Raw genomic sequence first — 14204 nt, 5'->3', positions numbered from 1 at the left:
AGCATAAAACAACTGCACCTCAAGCATGCAATTTTAGGGAGTACATACGAGAACGAACGTGTTGGCGAGCGAAACGAGCCGGCAAGGTGAGAGAAAATTGTCTTCAAAGCTTTACAGAATCGTTTAATTAACCTAGTCCTGAAATTATAATTAGGCCACAGAAATTTTTCTGAACTTGACCTTGTTAGTGTGTGGTATGGATTATACATGTGTCGGTTTGTTACTTCAATTAAAGTTTAGAGAAGGACCACTGAAAAAGGGTACGTGGCAGGGAGACACTTAGCCATTTTGCAACACACTGACGTGAACTATTAGTAAATATAGGGGTATTTTATTTTATTTCATTTCATTTTATTATATTTTTTTCATTTTTTTTTTATTTGATTTGATTTGATCAGTTATGTTGTCATTATTTTATTTTATTCATGAAAGTAAAGAATATCTTCACGTTGAAAATCAGGAAGATAGTGGTGAAGAAGAAATAGTTTACCCGAGCGAGGAAATGACGAGGAACAGTGAAAAGGCTGCTGAAAAATCACAGACTACGTCAGGTTTACAGGCAGCATGGAATGTTCTAAACTTGATTCAAGGTAAAGATTTTTAACATAAAATAAAATTACCACTTTTTTCCTTACTAGTAAAAAGTCAGAGAGAGACCACTGAAAAAGGGTGGCAGGGAGACACTTAGCCATTTTGCAACACACTGGCGTGAACTATTAGTAAATATAGGGGTATTTTATTTTATTTCATTTCATTTTATTATATTTTTTTCATTTTTTTTTTATTTGATTTGATTTGATCAGTTATGTTGTCATTATTTTATTTTATTTTATTTCATTTCATTTTTTTTATTTTGTATTTTGTTTTCATTCTTCAGGCACGGGTATCCTCGAGGTTGCAAGGTGGATACATGTCATGCTGTTAATAACTACATTGTAAATCTGATCGTCGCCGAGGAACCATTTCATGACCAGGGCACGGTGGCGGAGAGTCCATGCACCCAAGAACAGCTATGCGTTGATAGGTCTGAGTATCGAACAATACAATCCATATACAACCTTGATTAATTTGGGAGGACATCTAAACATCAATAGGTTTTCATCTTGACGAGTAGGCAAAGCGGTTAGAAAGTACAGTGTTTGTTTGGGAATCGGACCGCAGATATCTTTTACAAAACTGACTTCTGAACAACTTATAAATTGTAAAGTTAAGAAACTAGGCAAAAGTTTTTATTCGCCAAGTTTGAAGGATGTATGGGCTAGAAAGCGTTTAGTTGCGTTTTTAATTTTCCAGACATTTGTCTATAATTTTTAATTTCCCGTGAACCGCGTATAGATATTTGCCGTTGGATTACCATACAAACACAGTAATTTCTAACCGCGCGCGTTGCGAACCCGACAACTCGAAAACCGTGATAAGGCCTATTGCCCTATAATTATTAGTAATTGTTTGTTTTCAATGTTAAAAAATTGGATTCAAATGAAAAAAAATTCTGGTATTTAATGCAAAATGTAATTGGAATTTTTGCTTTCTTCGCACGGATCTTTGAAAGGGAAGAACCGAAAAGAAAGGGATTCACTAAGGAACAAACCGACGTGAACTATCAGTGAAGAAAAAGGTATTTTATTTTATTTTATTTTGTATTTTATTTTCATTTTTCAGGCACGGGTACTCCCGGGATTCCATTCAAGGTGGATACATGTCATGTCCTCTCTCCTCCGCAGAGGCCTCTTTCGTGGGGGAAGGCGAAAAAACACGGGGGGAGGAAGGCGAAAACACGAAAAATGAAAAAAGGGGGAGCGCGGGGGACGACGGGAAACACGAAAGAGACCTCTGCGGAGGGAGAGTGTCATGTCGTTACTAACTACAAGCGCGCTGATCATCAAGAGTTTTTATATATTTCATGATCAGGGAATGCGTTACGGAGAGTCCATGCATCCAAGAACAGCTAAGCCTTGATAGGTAAGTTAGTGTCTTCAACATGCTGCTTGCTGTGGTTACACTGATTCGAACGTTGAGCGGGGCCTTCTTTCCACTGTGCGGTACAAGACACAATAAACTTTCACCAACCTAGGTTCAAGGAAGAGAAACCTTCCTAGAATAGCCACTTCTGGTTCTTTTTGGGTTCCAGCAGATAGGTTTATTCTAAAAGGCGTTAACATGCAAAACGGTCGATTTATCGCTCACGGAATGTCAATGACTTTCTGACATTAATTTTCCAACTTTTTATGATAATATTCAAGTTCGACCGCCGAGAAATCCGTTGTACATACTGATCAGACTTACCGTAGTTCGAAAGATGGTCATTTTGCATGTAATACTGAAAGCGGCTGTAAAATAAACGATTTAGCCACTAGAAAAGGATGCCAAACAATCAGTTCTCACTAAATAGTTCTACCGCTCGTGTAAAAGCATACCGTGACTCTCGTCGTTTAGCGAAATACGTTATAAAAACAGTTGGTGACCTGCTGCAACAACCAGACAAAGGCTGGGTGGTAAATGGCAACTGTAACCTGCGATGGACTAACATCCCAGCAGGGACTGCTTATCTCAATAGCTTTCTCAAAACCTAAATGAGTAAAAGTAAAATTGCCATGAAAAGGTGACTGATTTTTACGGTCGGTACCACTCGTCAGTGGAGATAAGCTTTAGTGTATACGCCGTGGTTCAATTTTATCCTTGATACAATTTGTTATTTTTTTTGTTTTATGTTCATATATCATATATTATCATACCATAAAGCAATTAAAGGGAAATACCAAATTGTACCAAGAGTAAAACTGAACCACAACGTTTAATTATACTGCCGGAGAGAGTTTATAAAGTGTCCTGTTCTGAAGAACAGGACATGCTCGAACAGGAAATGTGTTTAGCGGCGCAGAGAGCGGAGCGCGATACACGAACGCGAAGTGCGAGGGCTAACATTTAAGTTGGTGAACTTATGTATCGATGATCGCCCCAATCGTTTCCATCACATCGATCGATCGTAGGCGATGGAAGCGAGTGGAAGCGATCAGGGAGTTCTCATATAATCGTCCCGATCGCCTGGTACGAGGGAAGATCTACAAAATACAATTATTTTAGCGCCAAAATGTACAGTTATCTTTTTCTCATAAATTTGGAGATCCCGATAAGCTATGCCTCAATGAATTATTGATTTGGATATTGCAGGCTTGACATGACTGACCAGAGATTGTTGTAACCGCTGTCCTGCCTTCTACGAGGAGAATAGGACTGAATGTGTAATGGGATTGATGAAAGTCTTGTAGCGCGGGCGCAGATGATTTGTCAGTAGAGTTTTAAGTGTTGTATGCAGGCGGGCGAGTGGTGAATTGAACGCGAAATCAGTCTTCTCGATATCAGCTTCGCTACAATGGCAAAGGCGTTAAAGGATTTTGTACGGAATGTTTTCCCTTCTTCTCTATTTCGAAAGGAAGGCGCTGCACATCATGAAAGTAAAGAATATCTTCACGTTGAAAATCAGGAAGATAGTGGTGAAGAAGAAATAGTTTACCCGAGCGAGGAAATGACGAGGAACAGTGAAAAGGCTGCTGAAAAATCACAGACTACGTCAGGTTTACAGGCAGCATGGAATGTTCTAAACTTGATTCAAGGTAAGGATTTTTAACATAAAATAAAATTACCACTTTTTCCTTACTAGTAAAAAGTCAGATTTAGGCCGCAAGAAATACGGTTCTAGTGATGTCGACGTGGCTTTTTAACTTATTTTGGCCTTTCGGTTATAATATACATCAGTTTAAAAAGTGATTTCCTTAGAACAACATGTATTTTCTACAGTGTGCTATTTGTATGTGCGAAATATAAAAAAACGTTCAGGATAATTTTTTTTTAATTCGCTTATGCGCGAGAAAGGTATAAATTCAAATGTTTCGTACTTGCAATTCGAAACATCGAAACATTGACTCTTTTGTTTGGCATATTGAAAGATAAAGCTAACCTTATCTATTTATCAAGGCTAAAAAATTGTCTGACATCATTATTTTTAAATTTAAACAGGATGAATGTTTCGACCTAAAAAAGTATTTTTTGGTTTCTTTTATTTCTTCTCGATTCTCATTTTAAATAGCTGATTTCGGGTTAAGTCCTTCAACTAAATGTTGGCCATGGCTAGTTTGTTTGCTCAAAAAAGTAATGGAATAAATTTTCTAAATAAAAAAAAAAAATTGGTTTTATAGATTAGAATAAATAATCGCATACGCCAGACTTGGTTTTATTTTATAAGAAGTGAGTAGACATGATTCCGTGCCTTGTTTTTTGTTTCATAGCAGAAGCCTTCTTAAATTGTTTCTACAGAGAAATAATAGTCAATACAACCTGGGAAACAATTCAATTCTTCGATATTATCATAGTAGATCCAAACACACTTCAAACGTTTGCAGGTATTTTTTCGTCAATACAATTTCTCTAACTGAAAAAGATTTCCTCGACAGTCTAAACACAATATAGCACTAATTTCATTTTTTTAAAAACAAACACATTTACTTCAGCGTTATGAAATTCAATCGACCGATATATTTTATGCATGCAAAAGAAAATTCGAATCATTTTAAAGGATTAAATCTTATTTACAATCAGATTTTATTTATATGTTTTAGTTTTTTTAAGGTGCAGTTCTGATGAAATGTACTGTGATTGATTTCATCTCCCTTCAGTTTACTTTTTGCAAGGGCGTCAATACATATTCTTCCAACACGATGTTTTCATCTTTAAAAAAACAATCCACTCTTTATTATTTTAGTGCGAAGGGCTACATTAAATATTAAACTTTAAGTGAATAATTTTGTGAACGCGTCGGCAGAAAACAAACAGTTTTGTTTTCGGCGGAAAATTAACTGATTCTATTTAGATGTTTCTTTAGACGAGGCGATTGTTTCTTCTAAATGAAATCAATCTTGTGGAGTAAATTCATTAAATATTACTGAATAGTTTTTTTCACTATTAAAAAGCCATTCTTTTTACAGAATGAAATCTGACCCTTCCGCTCATTAAAAATTAACGGTTTTGAGTCAATTCTGAGCGAATTTTCGCAGCTGCGGTAACAATAGTGTCCAAACAAAATCTGACTGTGGTTCAACAAAGGGAAACTTTATAGAAGTAATAAAAGGTTTTTGCCATTTGCGAAAATCTCGAAGTCAAAATCTAAATATTCCAGCTGTTGCGTGGCATAACAACGAGGATTAATCAAATTACTACCAAAAATAATTAAATCAAAGGATATGTTTCTTCTAAGTGTTAACCAATTTAAAATGTGTTGTTTTTTCAAAAGGAGTTTCCAGGTGATTTCAACCTTAAAAACAATATTCTTAGAATAAAATTGCAAATATCAGGGTTGATTGAAATCTGAGATTCATTTTCTCTACGCACTTTCTCAGTTGAGAAGCCAGCAATATATCAATTATTCAACGCACTGAAGGAAGATATTTAAAAGAAAATTCAATCTCAAGCATCTCAAGAAGAAGATGACGCAAAGAAGTATTAAAATACAACTCTTACAAAAGGCGGTAGATTTTGTTTGTTCACCGGCCTACCGTCATTTTGTTTTGTGAGTCCGGTCCAGTCATTTCTAATTCTTTACTTCCTGTGTGCTGCCCAATCCGTTTTTTAATTAGTTCTGAGAATTGTTTCGTATATAAACAGATTAAAATAATATCATGTTTCTAGTTGGCGAGAATACTTGCAGCGCCTAAATTCCATAAAATAATAACCAAGAGAAATTATACAAGTCCATGGTCCACGTCGTTCTCGTTTTGAATGTAGCCAATGAGAATACTCTTTTGAAAAAGAGTATTTTAACTAGAAAATTAGCGGGAAAAATATCAAATAATCAAGTCTATTCAGAAGAAATTTTTACAGAGTGCGAAAAGCGACTCAAAGACCAGAAAAATAACAAGCAATAACAACTTGCTTTCATGGTTTATGCACCGATTTTCCCTTCGAAAATTACCTTCCTTAAGGTTACTATTTTTAGCGAAAGCGTAATTTACTAACTAATCGATGTCATGAAAAGTCGCTAGTTTAAGATCCTCGCCAACTGTACTAATCGTCTAAAAGTTGTAGTCGAGATCAACAGATTCAGTCTAAAAATCAAAGGAATCAAACCTTTGCAAAAACTAAATCAATATAATATATAATGTGGTGTAAGTTAGGCTTTCGCTGCAGACGGAACGAAACACAAAGGGTCTCAGTATTGACCAATTACGCCGATTGTTTTGATTGATTTGAAAGGATATATAAAGGTCAAATAGTATATGTTACCAAAAAATAGTATATGCATAAAATTGTTACAAATTGTCTTTTGACATTCTGGTATCCTTTACAAAATGTAATTTGAATTTCAGTTTTGTTCTCACAGAACATCGGGAAATGAAAAAGCAAAAACAAAAAAACGAGAGCAACTTAGAAACACAGTGCACAGTGTACGGGACGCCAAAAGTTCAGTCACCTTACCCCCTACCCCCGTCACTTTCCTCAACTGCCTCCCAAGAAAACTTCAGTTATATATGTTTAAAATGTTTGCTTTTCTTTTCCAGGCACGGGTACCCTCGGGGTTCCATTCGCTGTCATGCAAGGTGGATACATGTCGTTGTTAGCCATTGTTCTCATTTCAGTGATTACTAACTACACGGGTAAACTGATCATCGAGTGTTTGTACGAGAAGCCGTTTAACGATCAGGGCACGCGCGGAGTCCGCCTCAGGAACAGCTACGCCTTGATAGGTGAGTTCTTATAGGTAGTCTTCAACAGACTGCTTGCTGTGATTACATTCGAACTTGAGTGGGCTTTGTTATAGCCTCTTATGCTAGTATAAACTTGACAATTCAAAAGAACTTAACTTCTGTTAACTAGGCTAACCAAGGTTGCAAAGGACGGTCCTTCACAAAGGGGTATCCACCTAAGTCGATCACACTTCTACTAATGCCAGGTTGTTCGGCTTTTGTCATGCGCCGATCCATGTTCTCACAGAAACTTATTGCTCGGCACAACAACCACTTCTAGGGTAGTTTTTTATGTCTTCCGAGTGTCTGATGAAGGGAGGTTGCGGTCCCTCAGTCTGTGATATTCAGTCAGTCAAATTTACTCAGTCCTTTAACCACTCTACCAGACAGACAGACAGACAGACAGACAGACAGACAGGCAGACAGACAGGCAGATAGCTAATCAGACAGGCAGTCAACTGATCGTTCGTTAGGGCGTCTGCTCGTTTCTGTTTAAATCATGATCACATTTTTATTAATTTCATTTTTCTTTACAATTTCTATTTCAGGCCAGGCCTGCTGGCAAAGATACGGTTCACTTGTCGTCTGCGCAGCTCAGGTGATGCAACTCGCTTGCGCATGCGTCCTGTACCTGTTACTTGTAGCCGACTTTTTTAACGACTTGTTCGAGCATCACGCTCTGTCTTATTCTCTGTGGACCGTCATTGCCGGCATCCTTCTCCTCCCCACAGTATTCTTAAATCAGTTTAAACGCATCTCTTGGCTCAGCATGTTTAGCGTCGTGGCACTCGTTATGGTATTTGTGTCCGTGATTGGATATGGCGTGACAAAGCGTTACGAATGGGATTTCAACCTTGGCGTGACAACATTAGAAGGCTTCCCGGTAGCGTGGGGTATTATACTGTTCAGCTTCGTGTGCCATCCGTATCTGCCAGGAATCGAGGAAAGCATGGAGAAACCAGAAGAATTCGACAGCATCATGAACTATTCCTTCCTGGCTTCAGCTCTGACCAAACTGGCTTACGGCTTCATTGCTGTCTTGACCTTCAAGGACAACACACAGCAAGAAATCTCCGAGAATCTGCCCGCAGGCGCCCTCCAAAACACAGCCAACTCGCTCCTGGGACTAAACGGCATGTTCTCTTACGCACTTCCTTTATTCACACTCGTGACCATCATACACAAAGCCCAGATTTCATGTATCCCGCCATGCATTCCTGACGAGAAGCATCCGCTGACCGTTAAGGAACGTGTCATGATTTACTCGCTGCGAGCTCTCTTTGTGGTTTTTACAGTCATGATTGCAGTGCTTTTGCCTCAGTTCTCGCTACTTATGGCGGTAATTGGCAGCTTATCAGGTGTTCTGCTCACTCTTGTTTTCCCGTGTCTCTTTGACGTCATTCTTCACCTTGATCACATCAGCACCAGGCGTTACGTCATCAATTTACTCATCGTATGTGTAGGGGTCCTGTCGGGTGGGTTTGGTTTGGTGTTTTCGCTGATAGCGATAATGAAATTGTATGTCAAATAATTCAAAATTAGAAATAGCATTGGTAGCACTTCAGAAAAACTTGGGAGAAATTAAGGGTTTAATAGAACAGGTAATTCCAAAATCCCGTGTCTAATTTGAAAATCGCAGGGAATTTTGATAGCGCTCCATCCCACAATGCGAGCAAAAACAATAAGCCAACATGTTCACCCTGGGTGATCTTGGCTGGCCATTTTTGGTGTCGTGATCAGCAATGGCAAAAAACGAATAAAAGGCGATAAACGATGACCACACTGAACGGAGTTGCTAACTAAAAAATGGTCGAGGTCACCAAGATGATGAAGCCAGGGCAATTAGGCCATGTAGGGGTAGTTTTTAATTCCTTCGCTGTCGAACGATTCTGTACGGTAGAGCGTTCTAGCCCAAGGGTACGAGCATAACCGTTCAAAATGAACGCGAGTTTCCTGTAAATGTTGTAGTTGGGCTGTATAAAAAGTGGTCTGATGGACTGATATTTGTTCCGCGTTTATGGTCAGGCAAATATCTAAAGCTAAACAAAAATAAGAAGACTCCTCCACCCCCCCCCCCCCCCATACCCCAACCTTCGCCCTCCCCCACCCCCTCGGTTTACAGTTCCTTTAGACCGAAATTGGACCTGCAAATTTACCACAAAGCTTATAAATAAACTACTAGCTGGAAAAATTGATTAAGGATTGGCATTGATATCTCGAGCTTAAATTGCCCCTTCAGAGTAAGGCTGAAAAAGTTTGGAAACCGTTTGATCCGTTTCTGAACAGTCTCTGCTCCCTCTATGTTGATGTGAGATGATTAAGAGCACCGTTTGTTGTCTGCGGTTTCCTTTTCAGTACTCCGCTTTTTTAACATTTTTCTTATCCATTTATTTTTTAACTTCCTTAAGAAAGTCATAGCACATCAAAACGTTTGGTCCATTATGTTATTAATCAAATTATTATAAGTTTAATACAGTACAGAACAGATTTAATGTTTTTCAATGCTTTTATTTTTTAACTTTGTATGAAGTATTCTGATGGCAGTACTGTCAAAGAGTTTTATTTGGCACTCGCATAAATATTTTACATGCTGTTATGGTTGTTGTTTTGCTACAGCGAAATAAGAACCTTTCAAAAACCACTTTTTTTATAAAAATGGCCCAGAAATCATATTTAAAAATGCGCTGAAAAGGCAATAGGAGTTGTGAAAGTAGAAATCTAAACAATAATGAATCGAGAAGAATTGACAAGGAAACTAAATATGGCAAATTGGGTTAAAAAGCCAAAACAGAAATATGAGATTAACTTTCCTTGAGTCAATATATGGCAAGGAAACGAATAATTACACTCCACTTTTCAAAGCAACAAAAATCGATTTCTAATATTTTCCTTTTGTCGATGTATTCGGATAATAAATTTGCTTACAAACTTATACTGACTTCTTATCTGCCCTTATGAATTCCATGCTATAGAGTATAATATCTTTTTTCGTAGCCGATGACGTCACATTAAAAAAAAAGTGACACATGTGGGTGGATATGGCTTTGACAAATATGTTATTGAACTCTTTGTTAAACGATATTGTGTTTCTGTATAATTGTTTTATATTGTATCAGTAACTTGTTTAAATTGTTTAAATTTTTCAATAAAAAGCAGGTCTACAAGGCAATGCTGTTCATTTCTCTTGATTGTATTTAAATTTATTAGCATAAACTATAGTGCCGTTAGATGAAAAAAAATATCAATAGGAAAGTTAATTTATGTTTTATGGACTGTAAGTATGCATTAAATATCAATTGAATGTTCAATACGTACTGGATTGACAGAAAATAACTTATAACGGAGTCATTGCATGGCACCACCCATAAGTTTTATTTCAAAATTTTGAAATAAGGATTTACTTTACAATGCTGAAACTGTCAGTAGGTCAACCATGTGCCCGTGATATTTGACGTTGCCATGGCAACGTCATAATTACAGGCAGGTCTGGCCAAATATCGTCAATGTTAACATTTTTCTTTATTTTTCCAGTTTTTTTAACAGAATTGTAAGATTTGTTTATTTTTACATTCCATAAGAATTCTGGCATGATTTTACATCAAATTTTGTTCTTTTCTGACTTTCTAAGAAGATGGTGAAATCCAGATGGCGGATCAGATGGCAGCTCTTATGATGTCACATGACGTCATATGACGTCACACCCACCAAAAATTATGCTCTCTTGTAGAGTAAGCTAAGGGCTTTCTACTCAGTGTAAAATAATTTCGCTGTGCCTTAATAGAACGAAAACCCTAGGGAGGGGTCTCATCCCCCCCCCCCTCTTGTACGATGGTGGGGGTATGAGTTTGCTTGTACGTCCGAGGGTTAACATCATGAAAAAAGTAGGAAAGTAAACTTATCTTAATAAACAGGCGGTAAATATATGTTTTTTTAATAAACTGTTTATTGTTTACTCATTTGTTCGACTGGAAAGGTTGTTATCATATATCTAATGAGCGTATAACTACGTTAAGTTAGTGTTTCATTACTACGCCGATCAATAACACGGTACTCAATCGTCAAATTCTTCGGTTACGTTTTTCGCTGCCGTGAATAATCTAACAGACCCTTTTAGTTCTTAGGTGGTGGTGGTGATGACGCGTGGTGGTGGTGGTGGTGCGTGGTTGTTGTTGTTTGATTTCCCTGATTGTTGTTTTAAGCCTCTTCTCTTTCTTGTCCTCCTTCAAGCGGTGCTACAATGTTCGTTCTTCTAAACATTCGCCTTTCAAACTGTTCTGCTTGTGCGTAGTTTTTACTAAGCAATACTTCAATAAAAGCTATGCGAAACCGCCTCACTCTGATACAGTAAATGATAGGGTTAATAAACGAATTCAAAACTCCTATTAAGGATGCACTGAAAAAAGCAATGAAAGATGAACCTACAGCTGTGATTGTCGAGGTTAGTAACAGTATTCGAACAACAAGTAGTGGCGAAAAACACAGTATTAGAATAAAAAGTACAGTAGTTGTTAATTTTAAAGCTTTCTTCTCCTTGAGGAATTTCTGTCTGGCTTCCACTGAGACTTGTTGGGAAGCGATTTGTTTTTCGTGGCGACGAGTCTCACCGTAAACTGCAAGCTGGCAGAAGCCTATGGTGGCGATAAGAAGGACTAAGAGAATGTTGTTCATCGTTAAGAAAATCTTATTCTCCGCTATGAGCAAAGGCAAATTTGTAAAAACCACTGTGATCCAAGCCAGAACAGACGAACCAAGTATTCGAGCTTTAGTAACCATGGTTGTGTACGCGAACGAGTGTTTAATGGCTATATACCGCTCCACGTCAATCAAGACCAGGTGACGCAACGACGCGCCACCTAATGATCTAATCATAATCTTCGATAGTCGTTGCAGCGTGCAATGTTCGTTGGACGTTTCACCTTGCAAGGTTGATATCATAACGGCAGCAAAGATAGGTTGGCCAATAACTCCCATCAACATATCAGTGACGGCCAAACAGCCGATAGCAGTGTTGGAGTTGGTTTTCAGTCGCGCTTTGGTTTTAACAGCGATTATCACCAGCGAGTTCAAAATAATGGTGAAAGGACAAGTTATTATGTTCACGACTGTTAAGAAGACAAGCACCACGTTAGCCGCTGTTGTAGTGTCATCAAGTTTGCCTCCGAGAAAGACATAGATTTCACATTCATGGGGTATCGTCCCGCTTGTGGAGGTCGCGTTCAAATTCATTTCTCCTCTGATCTGTTGCGATCAGTTGAATTTGCTTATTTGGTATTCTACGGCTACTATCAGTCTGATAATTGGAAATTGTACCCAGGGAAATTGTGAAAAAGCGACAAAATTAAATGCGGAAAGCGACCACAATGCAAGTCAATCAAACTGGCTTATTATATAAAACCGAAAAGACGTTTACTATTAACATCAAGCTACAGCAGCACGCAACGAGAAAATTCAGTCCAAAGACTTGGACTGTCGTTGTATTGACTTCCCGTATAGTTTATAGAGCCTTTTAACTGTGTGTTTGGGTAAACTAACACGGCTACATCTTTTCGGATTTTCCTGTTTAATATTAAAGTGGCAGAAACTTTTAGGAAACAAAATCTCCTTACCCGTATTTGCGGTGCGTGCGATTTGCGTGCTGTTGTTAGTTTTCCGAAAATTGTAGTTGGCGTTTTCCCGTATCCAAAACAATATTTTTACCTCTTCGAAAACAACAAGCGTTATGTTCCCACATTTTAGTTAGTCATTTGCGATGAAACTTTCTGATAAAAACACAATTTCCAGCTCAAAGTGTTCGGTTCAAACAATAGAAATAGAAACTGGAAAACGATTATTTCCAGCTCAAAGTGTTCGGTTCAAACAATAGAAATAGAAACTGGAAAACGATTATTTATTTACCTACTAGAAGATGGTTTTCCATGTTCTATAAGGAAATAATGCACGCGTGACATGAGGTCTAGAAAAGCTGCTAGTGGATGCCCGAGCCGTTAGGCGAGGGCATTCAGCTGCTTTTTCTAGACCTCAAAAGTGCATTATTTTCTCATAGGACATAGGAAAACCATCTTCTAGTGGGTTTAGAATAAAGCATTTAAACGAGCACAGAACTTACAAGACTCACGGCCGCTTACGGCATTTACAAACGCACGCAACATCGGTAAAGTGAAAGTTTAGTTTATTCCTTTCTTTGGCGGCTTTTTTTATGAATAAGCCAAGATACCATTTCATTCATATTTTCCATTTATAGTCCTTTCTCCGACTACCAAAAGATTCTCACAAAGCCGACAATTCTAGTTGAAACATTTACGCATTCAAGTTTGGTTAAGCCTACTTCAATTTCATTCAAATAAAACATTTTAATGCGTTCGTTTCGCAGCAAGTTTTTCAAATTCGCCTCTAATTTCGATTTAAAAAGAACAAAAGAGCGGTGTTCTGTCTTCAGATTGTGGCCAAAAAAAGGTTTCTTACCTCGATCAAAGCGTTTCTATAGTCCTGCTTGTTTTGCTAAATAATTTCCAATCAATTTCGGGCAGTTCACGGCAAAATAGTGGCGTACACAACTCCAAAGAAAAACAACAAATTAATTTCAATGATTCTTTCTTCATCTTTCGCTTCCTTTGGCACTGTCTTACTTCCATTTAAGCAAGTAAAACGTTTCTGATAAAAAGTTGCTGCTTTAAAGCATCATTTAAACAACAAAACAAGAGAATAGAGGCGAAGTCGTTCAGCGAAATTCGACAAACAATTCGCACATCCGGGGTACCGGGCTTCTATAGTTTTCAGCTATGTTCTAAAAAAAATAATGCCCGCTAGAATTCCGTCGCGCGTATACAGCGGCTATATTCTAAACACGAATGTAAACGAAAACTGGTTGATTTGTTCATGGAGGCAAGCAATTACTTTTAATGTTTAAAGCTCTATTTTTTTTACAGTTGTCCATTAATATATTGCAGTTATTCAGGTGACCATTTTAGCAGTTGAATTTTATCATATACTATATTTAAAGTGATGTCTTATTTACCAGACACTTTTATTTGATAATACTGCCATTTGTTACTTTGCATGATATGTATACCAGTGAATCATCCAATAATAAACGAAATCCTCAAAAGGAGAAAGTATGAATACAAGAAGCAAAGTGTGTTTTCTCAATATATCAAGTCCATTGCACCTTGTTGGATTTTAAACACAACTTACCTAATTTATTGGCCCGATGTGTCGGGTATGATAAGTCGCTATTATAAGTCGGGTATGATAAGTCGTGTAAATAAACCAACTGTCCACCCGGAAGGTAATTAGTGAACATAAAAAGAAAACAATTGGGCGCTGACGAACAGAAAGATTGGGATTAAATGGAATAAATGCACCGCATTTATAAATACAACTTTTTTGTCATTGAATAGCGGCTTCTCTAGAATTGGTAATATTTTGCTTAATCCTTAACAGAGAAATATTTGATCAGTTTTCGTGCTA

At 37.6% G+C, this 14204-nt stretch overlaps 2 protein-coding genes across 2 annotated transcripts; one reads left to right on the top strand and one right to left on the bottom strand.

Annotated features, from left to right (window-relative positions):
- The first annotated feature begins 1853 nt into the window (after positions 1 to 1853).
- LOC144628013 (vesicular inhibitory amino acid transporter-like) lies at positions 1854 to 10045 on the top strand. The gene is made up of 4 exons (XM_078486066.1): positions 1854 to 1962; positions 3172 to 3614; positions 6552 to 6737; positions 7286 to 10045. The coding sequence occupies exons 2-4, from the start codon at positions 3374 to 3376 to the stop codon at positions 8266 to 8268; spliced, it is 1410 nt and encodes a 469-aa protein (XP_078342192.1). The 5' UTR covers positions 1854 to 1962; positions 3172 to 3373; the 3' UTR covers positions 8269 to 10045.
- Positions 10046 to 10842: 797 nt separating this feature from the next.
- Positions 10843 to 12094, bottom strand: LOC144628014 (melanocyte-stimulating hormone receptor-like). The gene has a single exon (XM_078486067.1). The coding sequence runs from the start codon at positions 11961 to 11963 to the stop codon at positions 10932 to 10934; it is 1032 nt and encodes a 343-aa protein (XP_078342193.1). The 5' UTR covers positions 11964 to 12094; the 3' UTR covers positions 10843 to 10931.
- Between the last annotated feature and the right edge of the window lie 2110 nt (positions 12095 to 14204).

The sequence above is a fragment of the Oculina patagonica genome, chromosome 10 (assembly GCF_052425735.1).
Source record: "Oculina patagonica isolate OP01 chromosome 10, crgOcupat, whole genome shotgun sequence".
Classification (NCBI taxonomy): Eukaryota; Metazoa; Cnidaria; class Anthozoa; order Scleractinia; family Oculinidae; genus Oculina; species Oculina patagonica.
This window is presented reverse-complemented; position numbering and strand designations above follow the sequence as displayed.